General features: G+C 47.8%; 1 protein-coding gene across 1 annotated transcript; it reads left to right on the top strand.

Annotated features, from left to right (window-relative positions):
• Positions 1-4,943: 4,943 nt before the first annotated feature.
• Positions 4,944-11,677, top strand: LOC138676363 (perilipin-2-like). The gene is made up of 7 exons (XM_069765569.1): positions 4,944-5,133; positions 5,808-6,003; positions 9,217-9,299; positions 9,377-9,629; positions 10,193-10,377; positions 10,891-11,025; positions 11,108-11,677. The coding sequence occupies exons 1-7, from the start codon at positions 5,107-5,109 to the stop codon at positions 11,138-11,140; spliced, it is 912 nt and encodes a 303-aa protein (XP_069621670.1). The 5' UTR covers positions 4,944-5,106; the 3' UTR covers positions 11,141-11,677.
• Positions 11,678-14,076: the final 2,399 nt, after the last annotated feature.

The raw sequence follows: 14,076 nt of genomic DNA, 5'->3' as shown, positions 1-14,076 counted from the left end.
TAAGGTCAAAATAGGCTGGGTCATGAAGGAGTTAAGGAAACATAAATGCGGCTAAGTACAGCAATATCCTGGAAGAAAACCTCTTCCAGAGTGCTCTGGACTTCAGACTTGGCCAAAGGTTCACCTTCCAACACGACAATGACCCTAAGCACACAGCTAAAATAACAAATGAGTGGCTTCAGAACAACTCTGTGACCATTCATGACTGGCCCAGCCAGAGGCCTGACCTAAACTTAATTGAGCATCTCTGCAGAGATCTGAAAATGGCTGTCCACCAATGTTCACCATTCAACTTGACAAAACTGGAGAGGATCTGCAAGGAAGAGTGACAGAGGATCCCCAAATCCAGGTGTGAAAAACTTGTTGCATCATTCCCAAAGAAGACTCGTGGCTGTACTAGCTCAAAAGGAGTAAAACCATCTCAAGGAAGATCACAAGGAGATGGACAGAATGTGATTTGAATATGAGGTTTTTCTTTTTTAATAAATTTGCAGAAATGACCGTACATACTCGAGTATAAGCCGACCCGAGTATAAGCTGAGGCACCTACTTTTGCCATGGAAAACTGGGTAAGCTTATTGACTCGAGTATAAGCTGGGTATGTATTGTCCCCCCATCCTGTCCTGCTATGTGTGGCTCCCCCTGTTGTATGCATGGCTCCCCCGGTCCCCTTGTTGCATGCATGGCTCCCCATTCCATCTTGTATGCATGGCTCGGCTCCACCCATCCCATCTTGTATGCATGGCTCGGCTCCACCCATCCCATCTTTGTATGCATGGCTGGGCTCCCCGTCCCATCCTTATATGCATGGCTCAGCTCGGCTCCCCCCCGTCATACTCACCCTCATGCTGTTGCTGCACGTCCCTGCATCTCCATTGTCCTGGCACATGCACGCCACGCCTATGAGAGTGGAGAGGCGTGCATATTCATTACCTTAATGAGCGGTACCACGTGACCGCTCAGCACAGGAAGAAGAGCTGCAGCACCTGGACAACGGAGATGCAGGGACGTTCAGCGACGGTGGGAGGGTGAGTATAATGTCACAGCTACCACCTCCTGCTGCTGCTCCGCCGCTCCCCTCCCCTGCTGGCTCTCTGGACAATGACTCGTGCGTAAGCTGAGGTGGGTGTTTTCAAGGCAAAAAATGTGCTGAAAATCTTGGCTTATACACGAATATATACGGTACTACATTTCTGTTTTTTTCAGTCAAGATGGGGTGCAGAGTGTATATTGAGAGAAAAAAATGAACCTTTTTGAATTTACCAAATGGCTGCAATGAAACAGAGTGAAAATTTTTAAAGGTTCCTAATACTTTCTGTACCCACTGTATGTCATCTCATCCTGCCTCCAGATGTCTCCATCCTGCCCCACTATATGTCTAAATCCTGCCTCCATATATGTCCTCTCATCCTGGCCCCCCATATGTCTGCATACTGCCCACTCACGTCTCCATCCTACCCCCATATATTTCCTCTCTTCCTGCCCCCCATATGTCTCCCAATATTGCAGATTTGAGGTTTTTTTTTTTTTAAAGTTTCTCTTTACCTGGCCGGTGTCCAGCAGAATCCACTTCCTCAACCATTTGAGGTGCAGACGCACTGGTGACGGTGGCGTCATACGCCGGCGACCTTTGACTGACCGCTCCTATTGCAGTTCAGGAAGCGGTCCCACACGGCAATAGATTGCAACTGAACGCGCGTCCTCTGATGCTGAGTTATTAGCGAACTGCCGAATCCTGTCACTAGAGCCCTGGTGAGGAGGGGGGCCCGGATCCGTGAGGAGGGGAGCCAGGACCAGGACCCCTCCTCACCGGGCTCCATACACCAGTAAGGGCAGAAATGTCCTGATAGCGGCCCTTTATATATGTCTTCCATCCTGGTATACAGGTTCCTCGTTATGTTATATATACCGTATATATGCCCTCCATCCTGGCATATGTCCCTTATCTTGGGCCTCATCCTGGTAAATATATGTCCTCCGATGTGCCGCTGTTCTTTAATGCATAGAAAAAAGTAAACTATTATACTCACCACGGGTGAACATGCACATAGAAGTACATAGAAGGGGCCCCCTACCAGAAGTATAATGAACTCCTAATAGTCCTCCCGAGTCTCTATAGTATAATGCACTCCTCATAGTCCTCCCGAGTCACTATAGTATAATGCACCCCTCATAGTCCTCCCGAGTCACTATAGTATAATGCACTCCTCATAGTCCTCCCGAGTCACTATAGTATAATGCACCCCTCATAGTCCTCCCGAGTCACTATAGTATAATGCACTCCTCATAGTCCTCCCGAGTCACTATAGTATAATGCACCCCTCATAGTCCTCCATATAGTATAATACATTCGCCATAGTTCTCTATATAATATAATGTGCCCTCCATACAGTATAATGCACAGCACATAGTCATCTATGCAGTATAATGCACAGCCCATAGCCCTACATGTTGTATAAATCACAGCTCATCCTGGTACATGTTCCCCATCCTGGTGTATTTCCCCCATCCTGGTGTATTTCCCCCATCCTGGTCTATGGCCTTCCCATCCTGGTAAATGTCCCCATCCTTGTATATGTCCCCATCCTGGTATATAGCCCTCATCAAAGTATATGGGCACTAAACGCTTACTCAACTTCCCAGTGACAGCTGCTTGCCTCTGATTGGCTAGCAGTGTGTATTGCGGCAAAAGGACCCAATGGTTCTATACGCTGCAATACACTTCAGCTCAATGTGTGTCCAAAGTGTATAGAAGCAAGGCAGAGAGTATGTGTAAGGCCGGGGTCACACTTGCGAGTGCAATGCGAGAAACTCGTGCCTCAATACCCGTCACTCGGGACCAGAGCGTTCAGCTGCATGTATTTCTATGCAGCTGGACGCTCTGATCCCGATTCCTGGGCATTGAGGGGCGAGTTTCTCGCATTGCACTCGCAAGTGTGACCCAGGCCTTATACATACCCTCCCTTCCCAGCTCAGAAACCCTGCAGCATACAGTACGTGGGCTGGGGGGATTCATAAGTTTGCAGTCAAACTGCGATTGCAGACTTATCGATATGGGCCAGACAACCCCTTTAAGACCATCATACACATTAGGCTGACGTTGGCCGAACCCGCCAATACTGAAGAGCTCGGGCGACAGTCCTATGTGTATGGGGATTTGTGGCGCTCCAGGGTCCAGGTCGTCACAGTAGCATTGCTTTCCTCACGGGGAGAGTGATGTTACGTTTGGAAGTGATGAAGGATATCTTTTATCGGGTACCCACCATACACACAACATGTTCACACTCCAGGCCAGAAGGGGGAGCTCTAAAACTAGTTTAGGGTGAACTCCCCTATAAAGACATTCTGATCTGTAGGGAAAGGGTTCAGAAACTTACAGACAGAGGAGAGAGCAGACCGACATAGTGTCAAAAGGTCTGAAGGGGCCGTGTAGTCTGAAGTACTACAGCTCCTGGAAAGAGACATACAGAAAGCCAAACATTATTCAGTGAGAGTGCAGGAGAGTGAAGCACAGGAGAGTAACAGGGGAGACAAGCTAAGAGCAGGCTGCCTCCCTCTGAGGTGCAGATAACCGGTAGCCGGACCACTGAGGCTGCAAGGGACTCTACGACATCAGAGACTGGCAGGAGAGCTGAACTGCAAGTTACCTGTCCGCCACACACCTGAGACCCAGTAACACATAGAGCCCGGGGCGTGCTAGAGTCCCTGTAAAAAGGCTTGAGTTACCTGTCATGCAGGTATTGTCCTATCCTATGTGGGGGACAGAGAGAAGAACTGTGAGGACCTTATCTGAAGCCATAGGCAGTAAGCGACTACAACACCACCGCGCTAGAGGAAGGTTTTTAACTCCACCTGGTAAAAGGGGCTCTGGATTCGCTTCCAAGCCGGACGGACCCTGCCTACCCTGTGATCTGGTGCCCTGGACTGTGGCTGCCTGAAGTCTTCAGTAAACCAGGTAAAGAGACTGCAAACCTGTGTCCTTGTTCTTTACTGCACCATTCACCATCCTCATCTACACACCGGGAGCCCTGGGGATATACTTCACCTGTGGGAAGTTATACCATCTAGCTGCCATAACATCACCCCAGATGACCTCTTAAAGCAGCGTCCCCACTGACCGAATACCACAGGTGGCGTCACGAACATAAACTCTATTCACAAAATCCCTTTAAAGACTTTCCCCTTTTTACATGGGCGCCCAGGGCCACGGATCGGGTCACAGCAACCGTGACATCCCCCTGTGAACACCGGACCCAGTGACGGGTACCCCACGGCCCTGGGGGCTAATTCAGATTCTCTACCGATAGATGAGGCTGGTACGGGTGTTATCCATGGCTACTGTATTACTATGGGCCCCAGCACTGACAGGCAGGTAGTCGCTGACGGCTGTTCTGCCCGACACCGGATCGGTCAGCGACTGCTGGAGACTCAGCTGCTGCAGTCACAGGGATCTTCCGAGCTGCTCTGTGACGGGGCGCGATGGACGGCTCTACAGCAACTGACAGCCTGTTACCGCTTACATCCATCACAAGGGGATAAAATCCTCCCAGACATCCCCTTTAAGGACTGCGCACATCTGCTTTGGGCCTGCAGATGCCTCTGGGCTCCGGCACATAAGACGCCTCAGGCACATCTGCTTTCTCCTAGAGAAGCCAGGAGCTCGGCACAGTGCGCACTCCTGTGTGTGTCAGGAGAGAAAGGAGCGACCACCCCAGTGCGGCCGACAGCCATGGACCCTGTGTGGGGAGAAGGGAGAGATTACACCGGCAGCCACTGTGCGGAGCAATAACCGCCATATGTACACGTGACCTCAGCCCATACACGGCCCTGCTCACCGCTCTCACCACACAGCTGCAATACCGCGTGTGACCGCTGCACGGCGCGACCAGTCAGGAGAGCACACTGCGTGACGTCACCAGTCAGCTGAGAGCAGGAGCCTCCCCGGAGACAGGTGGGCGTGGTTACCGCCTATAAGAGCGGAGGCGCCCGAGCAGCAGACAGTCCTCCCTTTCTCCTCCGTGCAGAGCGCACATTTGGCAGCAGGGGGCGGTGTCTTCCCTTTGGTGGTGACTGTGCTTTGGTTTTTGTAGGGTTTCACTTGGCAACATGGCTGAGGCGGTGCAGCAGCAACAGGTAACAACTCCTTGTGTTATGTAGTGGGGGATAGTGATGTGCAGTGATGCTGGGGAGCCGCTGTCATTACGGTGTATATAGGTGTGGAGGGAGATGCAATCCTCCCCTGCTGCTACCTGTGTGGTGGGAATGCACCCTCCCCTGCTGCCATGTGGGTGTTACTGGTCATGGAGGGAGACCCCTGACTTCCTAGTGAGATCTCTGTATTTTCTGATCCCATCACTATTAGTCCTGCAGTTAGATGTCTAATTCCAGGGTTGTGCTGTAGGGTCACCACTATGGTATCACCATGAGCCCCCACTGTGTACATGACCCGTGTGCCCCCTTGTCCTGTGGGAGATGCCCACTCATGCAGGATACTGGCACCCAGGGGTGGTGCTCTCCCATATGAGGGTGCATGGTCCCAGGATCTGCTGTGGCTTCAGGCTGGGTCTGGTCCAGTTCTCAGCACTTTCCTGTGTCCTCAGTGCGGATTCTGCCCATGACTGATCTGTAGCTCAGTGTTGGATCTGTAATGGGGCTCTATAGGGGTAAGTGAGCCGTCCACTATCTCTGTATGTAGCTGGTGGTCCTTGTATGCTCTTTATGGAGGTCTTACTGTGAGAATTAGACCTCAGTATTGTAATTAGTACACTGCTGTTTGTCCAACTCTTCCATGTTTGTCTCTTCCTTAGAATGTGGTGGTAAGGCTGATAAACCTCCCACTGGTGAGCTCCACCTATGACCTGGTGTCCTCTGCCTACGTGACCACTAAAGACCACCATCCCTACCTGAAGTCTGTATGTGACGCTGCAGAGAAGAGTGTGAGGAGCATCACGGCTGTGGCCATCACCGGGGCCATGCCGTTCCTGCAGAAACTAGAGCCTCAAAGTAGGTTTATCATCTTGTGTGGAACACTCTCGTCTGTATTTGTGGGGATTTTACTGTATTGGGCTAAATCTCTGCTGATTAGCTTCTTGTCTAGTTCTCGAGGCTGATTTCCTGCACATTGAACTTTAGTGTGATCTGTCCTAAATGGGCAGAGATCAGGGAAGGACAGATGGTTACAGAACTGTTAGGCCTCATTCAGACGTCTGTTACCCGTACTTGTTGTGAAAAGCAAAATTGGATTCATTTTACACGTCCATGCAAAATTTTTTATTTTTTTTTTTTAAAGAACGGAAAGGGTGTGGCTGTGGTTAAAACTGACATCGGTAACACTTTTTCAAGAAATATGATGGGGTGCCTTCTGACCAATATTTTTAGTGCTTGTGTAGCTTGCTGTACAGTTATTTAATATAGCAAAGGCTTGGCAAGTATGGTGACTAATATCCACCCTAATACTAATCACCCCTCTTGGCAACGCACCAGGGCAAGTGGGAAGAGTGAGGCTTATGGCCAGAATTGGTGCATCTTATGGATGTGCCATTTCCGGAGCCTCTTGGAGGTGATGCTTGTAGTGTGGGAGCTGGCCAATATCTATGCCCCCTTCTTAGGCTATTATCAGCCCACAGCTGTATGCCTAGTCTCTGCTAGTTGAAGGTTCTCATGTGCTTCATCTGAGGTCCCCCCCCCCCCACCATCTTAATAGCCAGAAAAGGCCACACGTACAGTTGTGAGCTGATATTAATAGACTGGGAAGCTCCATGGGTATTAAACCTCTCCCCAGGCTATAAACATCTGCCTCCAGCTGGTTAATATAACTTCAGAGGATCCCAAGCCTTTTTTCACATACATATAATACATGTACAGTAAGCTACACATGGAAAGCACTGACTACATGGACCTCACTCACATTCATATCTACTATTGCAGAATACAGTTGGAGTGCCCCCAGACACAGGGCCACAGGTTACTCGGTACCGGTCCTCTCTGGCTCAATTCTGGGTTTGTCACAGTGGCTGGACCCGGTCCATGACCCTGCTAAGTCAGCCAAGGTTTCATGACGCCACCTGTGGTGTTCGGTCAGGGTGACCAACGCTGCTCGGGGTCCGCTGGGGTGATGGAATGGCAGCTAGACGGTATACCTTCCCACAGGTGAAGTATGTCCCCAGGGCTTCCCAGTAGCGTAGGTGGCGATGGTGTGAGGCGCAGTCAATAACAAGGACACAGGGTTGCAGTCTCTTTACCTTTTACTGAAGGCTTTGGGATCTGCAATCCAGAGCACTATCAACAGGGCTGCCTGTGACCGGCCGTTCCGAAGGCACATCCAGAGTTCCCTTTGCAGGTGGAAATCATTGCCTACCACTAGCGCCTCTGTGTTGTAAGGCTTCCCTGCTGAGCGTTCGGGATGGTCCTCACAACTTCTATTCTCGTTCTTTCTAATTCGTTCCAGTTCTTTCTAGTTCTCCGTCCCCCAGGTATGTTATGGCTAGGACGCACCCGTTTGACGGGAAGGCTCGGAGTTCTTCCGGGACCCTAGAGATGCCCCTCTCCACGTGTTGCCCCCTATGTCTGCTTAGGTGATGTAAGGTAGACAGCCAACCTATTACTGTCCTGCGGTATTTGAAGTAAGGCATAGTCAGTTACTTCCTCGGTGTTCCGGTCACCGGCTGCGCGCCTCAGTAGGATGTTGCTGTTCTCGGGGCACGACTCCTACTGGCTCTTCTTTGTGCTTGATCTCATTACTCACTGTCCACAATATCCTTCGCTTCGTGTCCTTTCTCTAGATGCCGCCGCAAGGTAGTGCAGGCGCGGCTCTGTAACGATCTGTCCTTGTCGCTAAGTATCTGCCAGGTTCCCACACCTGACAGGGACTCCCCTGAAGTCTCCCCCGCAACACCCCCCTGCCACGGGATGTTGCCTGGGCAAAACCCAGCCAGCTTCTCTCTCACTTCCTATCCAACCCCCAGTTTTACCAGTGTGAGGAGTGGCCTAATAAATAAAACCTTTTGCTCCCCCTAGTGGCCGGAGTATGAATTGTAATGTGTGCTGGTGATACCTAGTCAGATGAACTTCTTTAGTGCCATCAGACGTACCATCACTCCCCTTAGTGGCAGAGTGACATTACTGCAACGACCAGGTCTCTGGGGCGCTGCACTTCCTTGGAAGACGATTTTAACTTAGAATTACTGTATGGAAAAGCTCATGTTAAAATTGCGTTCGGGTGCTAGGTGACAAAACACACAGTACTAGTCCCACTTCTCAGGAACAATATTAGACTTTTTTTTTTTTTTTTTTTTTTCAGATGGGGGGGGGGGGGGTATGAACCCTAACTTTTTGGGTGCCCCAGTTGTGATCAGTGTTGGTTAGTTTACTTCAGTGTATATTGCCAGTAAGCTACTAATCTGTGCTGGGGGTGAGGTTGGACCATAAAACATCCAGGCTGCTATGTCTGCAGTGATGTCCTGCTGATAAAATACTTGTTGTGACACATTGTTGAAATCTGTGTCTGCCACTACCTCATGCTGCCCTCAAATTGCACATCAAAAGCCTGCTGACCATTCCATTCCCCTCATTCTGCAGCCTGATGTATAGTGCAACCCAAGCTAAAAGCAAACTGAAATGCCCTCAATGTGGAGAAGATAAACCGTTACTACTAACCTAGATGGTGGCCCGATTCTAGCGCATCGGGTATTCTAGAGTATGTATATAGCAGCCACATAGTATATAGCAGTGTTGGCACCATATCCCTGTTAACAAAAGAGTTATATACTCCCCCTCTTGCGTCCAGCGAAGCTGTCCCGATGCGTGTAATACTGCCGCCAGCTTCCGTTCCCAGTGATGCATTGTGAAATTACCCAGATGACTTGGCTGTCCGTTAACCCTGTGTGAGCACTGACTGGAGGTGGCACTGACTGGACAAAAGTAGAGAGGGGTGAATTCGTGGCCAGACTTCGCCTGTCACCGATTGGTCCTGGACGATTAGCGACGTGGGATTTCCATGACCCAGACGGAAGTACCCCTTAGACAATTATATAGATAGATGGCTTTCATTTAACCAACACTCCAAGACCAACTTAACTGTACCTTCACTCTGGCCATGACACCCAGGCTTTTAGGTAATTGCCTACTTCCTAGATCACCAGTCCTAGTGTTACTCAGGTCTCTGCTGCCTTCTGTACACAGATGACTATTGCATCAATGTCCCTTTCTTCCCCTCAGTTTCTGTGGCAAACAATATGGCCTGTGTTGGGCTGGACAAGATTGAGGAGAAGTTGCCTATTCTGCATCAGCCTCCTGGGAAGGTAAGCTGCTAAAATGATGGCGGCCCTTACATTTCACTTCAGGTTACATTACACAAGTGCCATCTTGTATATCTTAGGTTGTGGCTAATGCCTCAGAAGCTGTTGTTGGTGCCAGAGATGCTGTAGTCCATAGTATCACAGGAGTAGTGGATAAAACAAAGGGAGCTGTGCAGGATGGTGTGGAGATGACTAGGGCTGTTGTACATGGCAGCATTAACACTGTCCTGGGAAGCCGTGTTGTGAAGATCCTGAGCAACCATGTGGATTCTGCACTAACCAGGTCTGAATCTCTAATGGAACGCTACCTGCCAGCAACACATGAGGAGCTGGGTAAGCCAAAACCTACCAGGCCTGCCAACTTGTGTGCACAAGGGATTTTGACTTGCTGAGGCAGTCCAAATACTAGCTTGTCTGGTTTCTCTACAGAAGCTCTCCCATCCAAGGTTTTATCCATCATATATTGGTCATCATATTTTATATAGCACTGTGTAATGATTTGCTCATCTTGACTTTCTACCCAGCTAATTCTCCTCTTTTCTCTTTGTAGTAACACCAGTCTTTCTCTTTCCCTGCACAGTCCTCCCTGTAACTCCTGACCCATCTGCTTCACTCCTTCTCCCACCAGGGACTTTCAGAGACAGGGAAGAGACTTCTGTTTCTACATAGAAGGCTTCAGCTCCTCTATGCTTTGTTTCTTGATCATATGATGTCATAGACCTAATGGAAAACTTAGCTGGGTAGAAAGCAAAATGAGCAATTGTAAGCACACAGCATTGTATAATAGTATTGCAATATAATAAAAGGCTAAACCTTGCTTGGAGTACTTCTTTTTTAAGAACCTCCTCTGTTGCTTTTTCTTTTGACTATATGGGCAGAACTTCCTTCTCTTATAGGTGAGGAAACCACTAAGACTGAAGCCTTTGAGATGTCCCAAGGTGAGCCTGGTTACTACTTGCGCCTGGGGTCACTCTCTACTAAGGTCTGCAAGCGTTCTTATCAACAGGCTTTGACCAGGATCAAGGATGCAAAATGCAGGAGTCAAAAGGCCATTGCTCATCTCCAGAGCACTGTCAGCCTGGTTAGTAAATGTACTTGTAACCTTACATTTGTCATAACCTCCATGAGTCTCATGAATCGGCTTCCCTTTAGGGTATATTCACACGTCAGGATTTCTTGCAGAAATTTTCCTGACAAACAGGACATTTCTGCCAGAAATCCGCATGCAGGTTTTTTTTGGCTTTTTTTTTTTTCACAAATATATAGAATAGCAGGAAAAACGCAGAAAATCCGCAAAATTAATGAACATGCTGCTTTTTTTTTTTTTTTTTATGGAAAAACACATGTGCACAAAATATGCAGAATGCATTCTAAACGATAGGATGCATAATGTATGCGTTTTTAATGAGTTGTTATGAAAAAACGCAGAAACCTGAACGTGTGCACATAGCCTCAATGTTGAGTGACATGTGGGAGTACCAGTCAAACATGACTGCTCTTGGCAGTAACTTACAGGGGGATTAATAACAGTTGTATTGACACCTGCCTCATCCAGTCTTCCATGAACCCAAGTAAATGTATTCCTTTCTTTAAGCTCGTTTACGCAAGAAAAAACCTGAATGATGCAGGTCTGAAGATCCATGATGCCCAGGAGAACATATACAACAAGTGGGTGGAGTGGACAAGAGGCTCAGGAGAAGGTGCTGGTGGGAACACTGAGGGTGCAGAGGTAATGATATTCCTCCCAAAACAAGACTTATGCTAGACATCGCTTGTATATTAAAATATAACCTGTCAACTTCCATTTACAGCAAATTGAATCCCACATACTGACTATTGCCTGAAATCTCACTCAGCACCTGCAGACTACATGTTTGTCTCTGGTCTCCAGCGTACAAGGTCTTCCACAGAACATTCAGACCAAGGTTTATAGTGTTGGTGCCATGGCTGCTGATGTCTACCAAAACTTCCACTCTGCGTCTTCCTTCAGAGAAATGTCTGCAAGCTTTTTAACCCCCACAAATGACAAGTTCACAAGAATAAAGGCTAGTATGGATGTGCTGACCTACGACATAAACACTACACTAAATTGGCTGGTAGGTGGTTTTTATCCCCAACTGGTTAGTAGCCAACACAAGGAGCAAGAAGCTGATGTGGGAGATTCCATTAAAGAGTAAAATCCAAGCGTCTGTTGAGAAACATGATCACCTTAATGGGTAAATGCCAGTAACTAGCAATAGACCATGACAGGAGTTCTTTAACATTGGACTTTGTCTTAATCTTGGCTGTGTCTGCTCTTCACAAACCTTGTATCACTAATGTATAGCCCCCCACTGTGTGCACTTTTGTATTAATAAAATGCTGTCTCGTCTGACATGTAATATCTGGTTTTGACTTGCACTCATTGTGGTGTGACATCAGGATTTCCTCAGTGCTCATATAAGGAGATGGCTGGCCTGTCTGTGGCCAGTACTACCTGGTGGCTTTGTATGCTTCAAGGGCCTCTGGAAGGTTTAGTGGCTATAGTACAAAATACCATCTGAATGGGAAATCTTGATAGATGAGATTTTGATAGCTTGGGCTTAATTCATTTATGAAGGCTTTGTCGTTGGCTATTTAAATGAGTGTAATCTGTAATACAACAGTATGGTGCTGGAGCTCCCAAATGCAACATTCAGGAGTCTGCACTGATGTTCTGAAATGGTAGTGTCACAAAGGGCTACATCATTGTTTGCCTTCACAGGGCTGCTTATACCTGTAAGGTCTCATGCAGATATCTAAGCAATGAGTGACTGGCTAGGAGCTGTACAAGCTGGACCGTTCCCTATGCTAAAGAATGGCTACATATGTTCTGTTAAAAAGATGGTATCTGCAGTCAGCCAGTACTTACCCAAAGGGAGAACCTACCTAATAAAAAATGGCACCCGTTCCTTGTGATGTAATCATGATCTACTACAATAGATTAAGTTTATTAGACAAACCTGCTAAAAGAATCAAATCATGGCACAGACGAGGCCTAATATAAAGGGAGGAACACCAAGCAGGTGGTCCTCTTATTCTAGAATGTCATCCATGGGAATATGGATCACCAAGTACTGCAAGTAAATACATGGGTAATAGGTGACAAATGTGGATGACTTGAAGCTTCATCTAATAAAAAACATGGATATTGCAATTTACAAAAGAGGCCATAGATGTACCTGTGGATGTAAATAACTTAGATTTTGCAAATTCACGGATCGCAGAGAAGTGGTAACTGTAGAAAGCAGTCATATGCACTAGTGTCACTGAGAGCTTCAAATCTAGAACATAGTACCCTCGGAGTTGAGATGTGACTTTGGTCCTGTCTAAGATGAGGTGTGACCTTCAGTCCCCTGTGAGCTGGGGTGTGGCGTGGCCTCCAGCATCCTCTTATTTGGCCTCCGCTCCTATATGAGGTAGGGTGTGGTCTCCTACCTCCTGAGATGTGAGTGTGGCCTCCAGTGCACTTTGATTTCCAACTCCGAGTAGCAGAGGCCATACCAACTCAGAGGGTTGTCTTCTTTGGTACCCTCTGAGTTGGAGTGTGGCCTTGGAGTTGGGGTATGGTACCCTCGGAGTTGGGGTGTGGCCTCCAGTCCCCTGTGAGCTAAGGTGTGACCTCTGGTACCCTCTGAGTGGTGTGTGGCCTCCGGTCTCGTTTGAAATGGGGTGTGTTCTCCAATCTTCTGGGTTGTGGCATCAAGAACCCTCTGAGTTGGGGTGTGGCCTCCTGTTACCTGAGTTGGGGTGTGACCTCAGGTACCCTCTAATTTGTTTTTTTTTTGTTTTTTTTTGTTTTTTTTTTCCACTCAGGTGGCCTCAGTACCCTCTGAGTTGGTTTGTGGCCTTCCGTCCCGGACTGAGATGGGGTGTGCCCTGAGTCCCAACTCAGAGTACCGGAGGCCACACCCTGGGCCAACTAAGAGGGTAATATATTAAATGCCACTGTCAAACTCACACAGCAGCATTTAACATGCGCACACACCAAAAGCACCTCACTAATCCTGGAGCACATTGGTGCCCGTGTCACATGACCTTGGGTCACTGATGGGTTGGCATGACAACCTGGGTCAGGAGACCCCTGTGGTTGTCATTGCCGGTGTTGTGGTAGCCCCGCTTCAAGGAGAACTTAGGTTGAGATACCAACTATCTGCAGTCTGCCGTTAAGTGTGGGATTGCACTTTTTTTTTTTTTTTTTTTTTTTTTTTTTTGCAGTTTCACCACACTTGGAATTTTTTTTTATTTTTTATTTTCCCCCCCGTTTTCTAGTACAAAACAAGGTAAAGCCAATGGTGTTGTTCAAAAGTACAACTTGTCCCGCAAAAATTAAGCCCACACATGGCCATATTGACAGAAAAATTAGTTATGGCTCTGGGAATGAGAGGAGCGAAAAATGGCCATGTCTTGAAGGGGTTAAAATGAGTAAATACGATGCATTGGAGGCAAGTAAACAGTCAGTGTCTGTCCATGTACAGTTCTTGTCTGGTCATTAGATGCCCAGTCACAAGTCTTTATTACAGCCACAGAAATGAAGAAAGTGGTTATGGCATCTTGCATTACATTACCTAAGAGAGAAGAAATTTAAGTTTGGGGGGGGGGGGGAAGAGAATCGTAAATTATGGGTTCTGGCAAAATTCCTTTCTCACTGGTTATAACCAGTTTACTATATTTTCAGAGACAAATGTCCTAGCCCTAACTCTATATCAGAGACTCTGCCCTGTCATTGCTTTTAATGAATCAAATAAGGCAGCACACTGTA

The sequence above is a fragment of the Ranitomeya imitator genome, chromosome 1 (assembly GCF_032444005.1).
Source record: "Ranitomeya imitator isolate aRanImi1 chromosome 1, aRanImi1.pri, whole genome shotgun sequence".
Taxonomy (NCBI): domain Eukaryota; kingdom Metazoa; phylum Chordata; class Amphibia; order Anura; family Dendrobatidae; genus Ranitomeya; species Ranitomeya imitator.
Note: the sequence above shows the minus strand (reverse complement) of the source record. Positions and strands in the feature narration are given on the sequence as shown.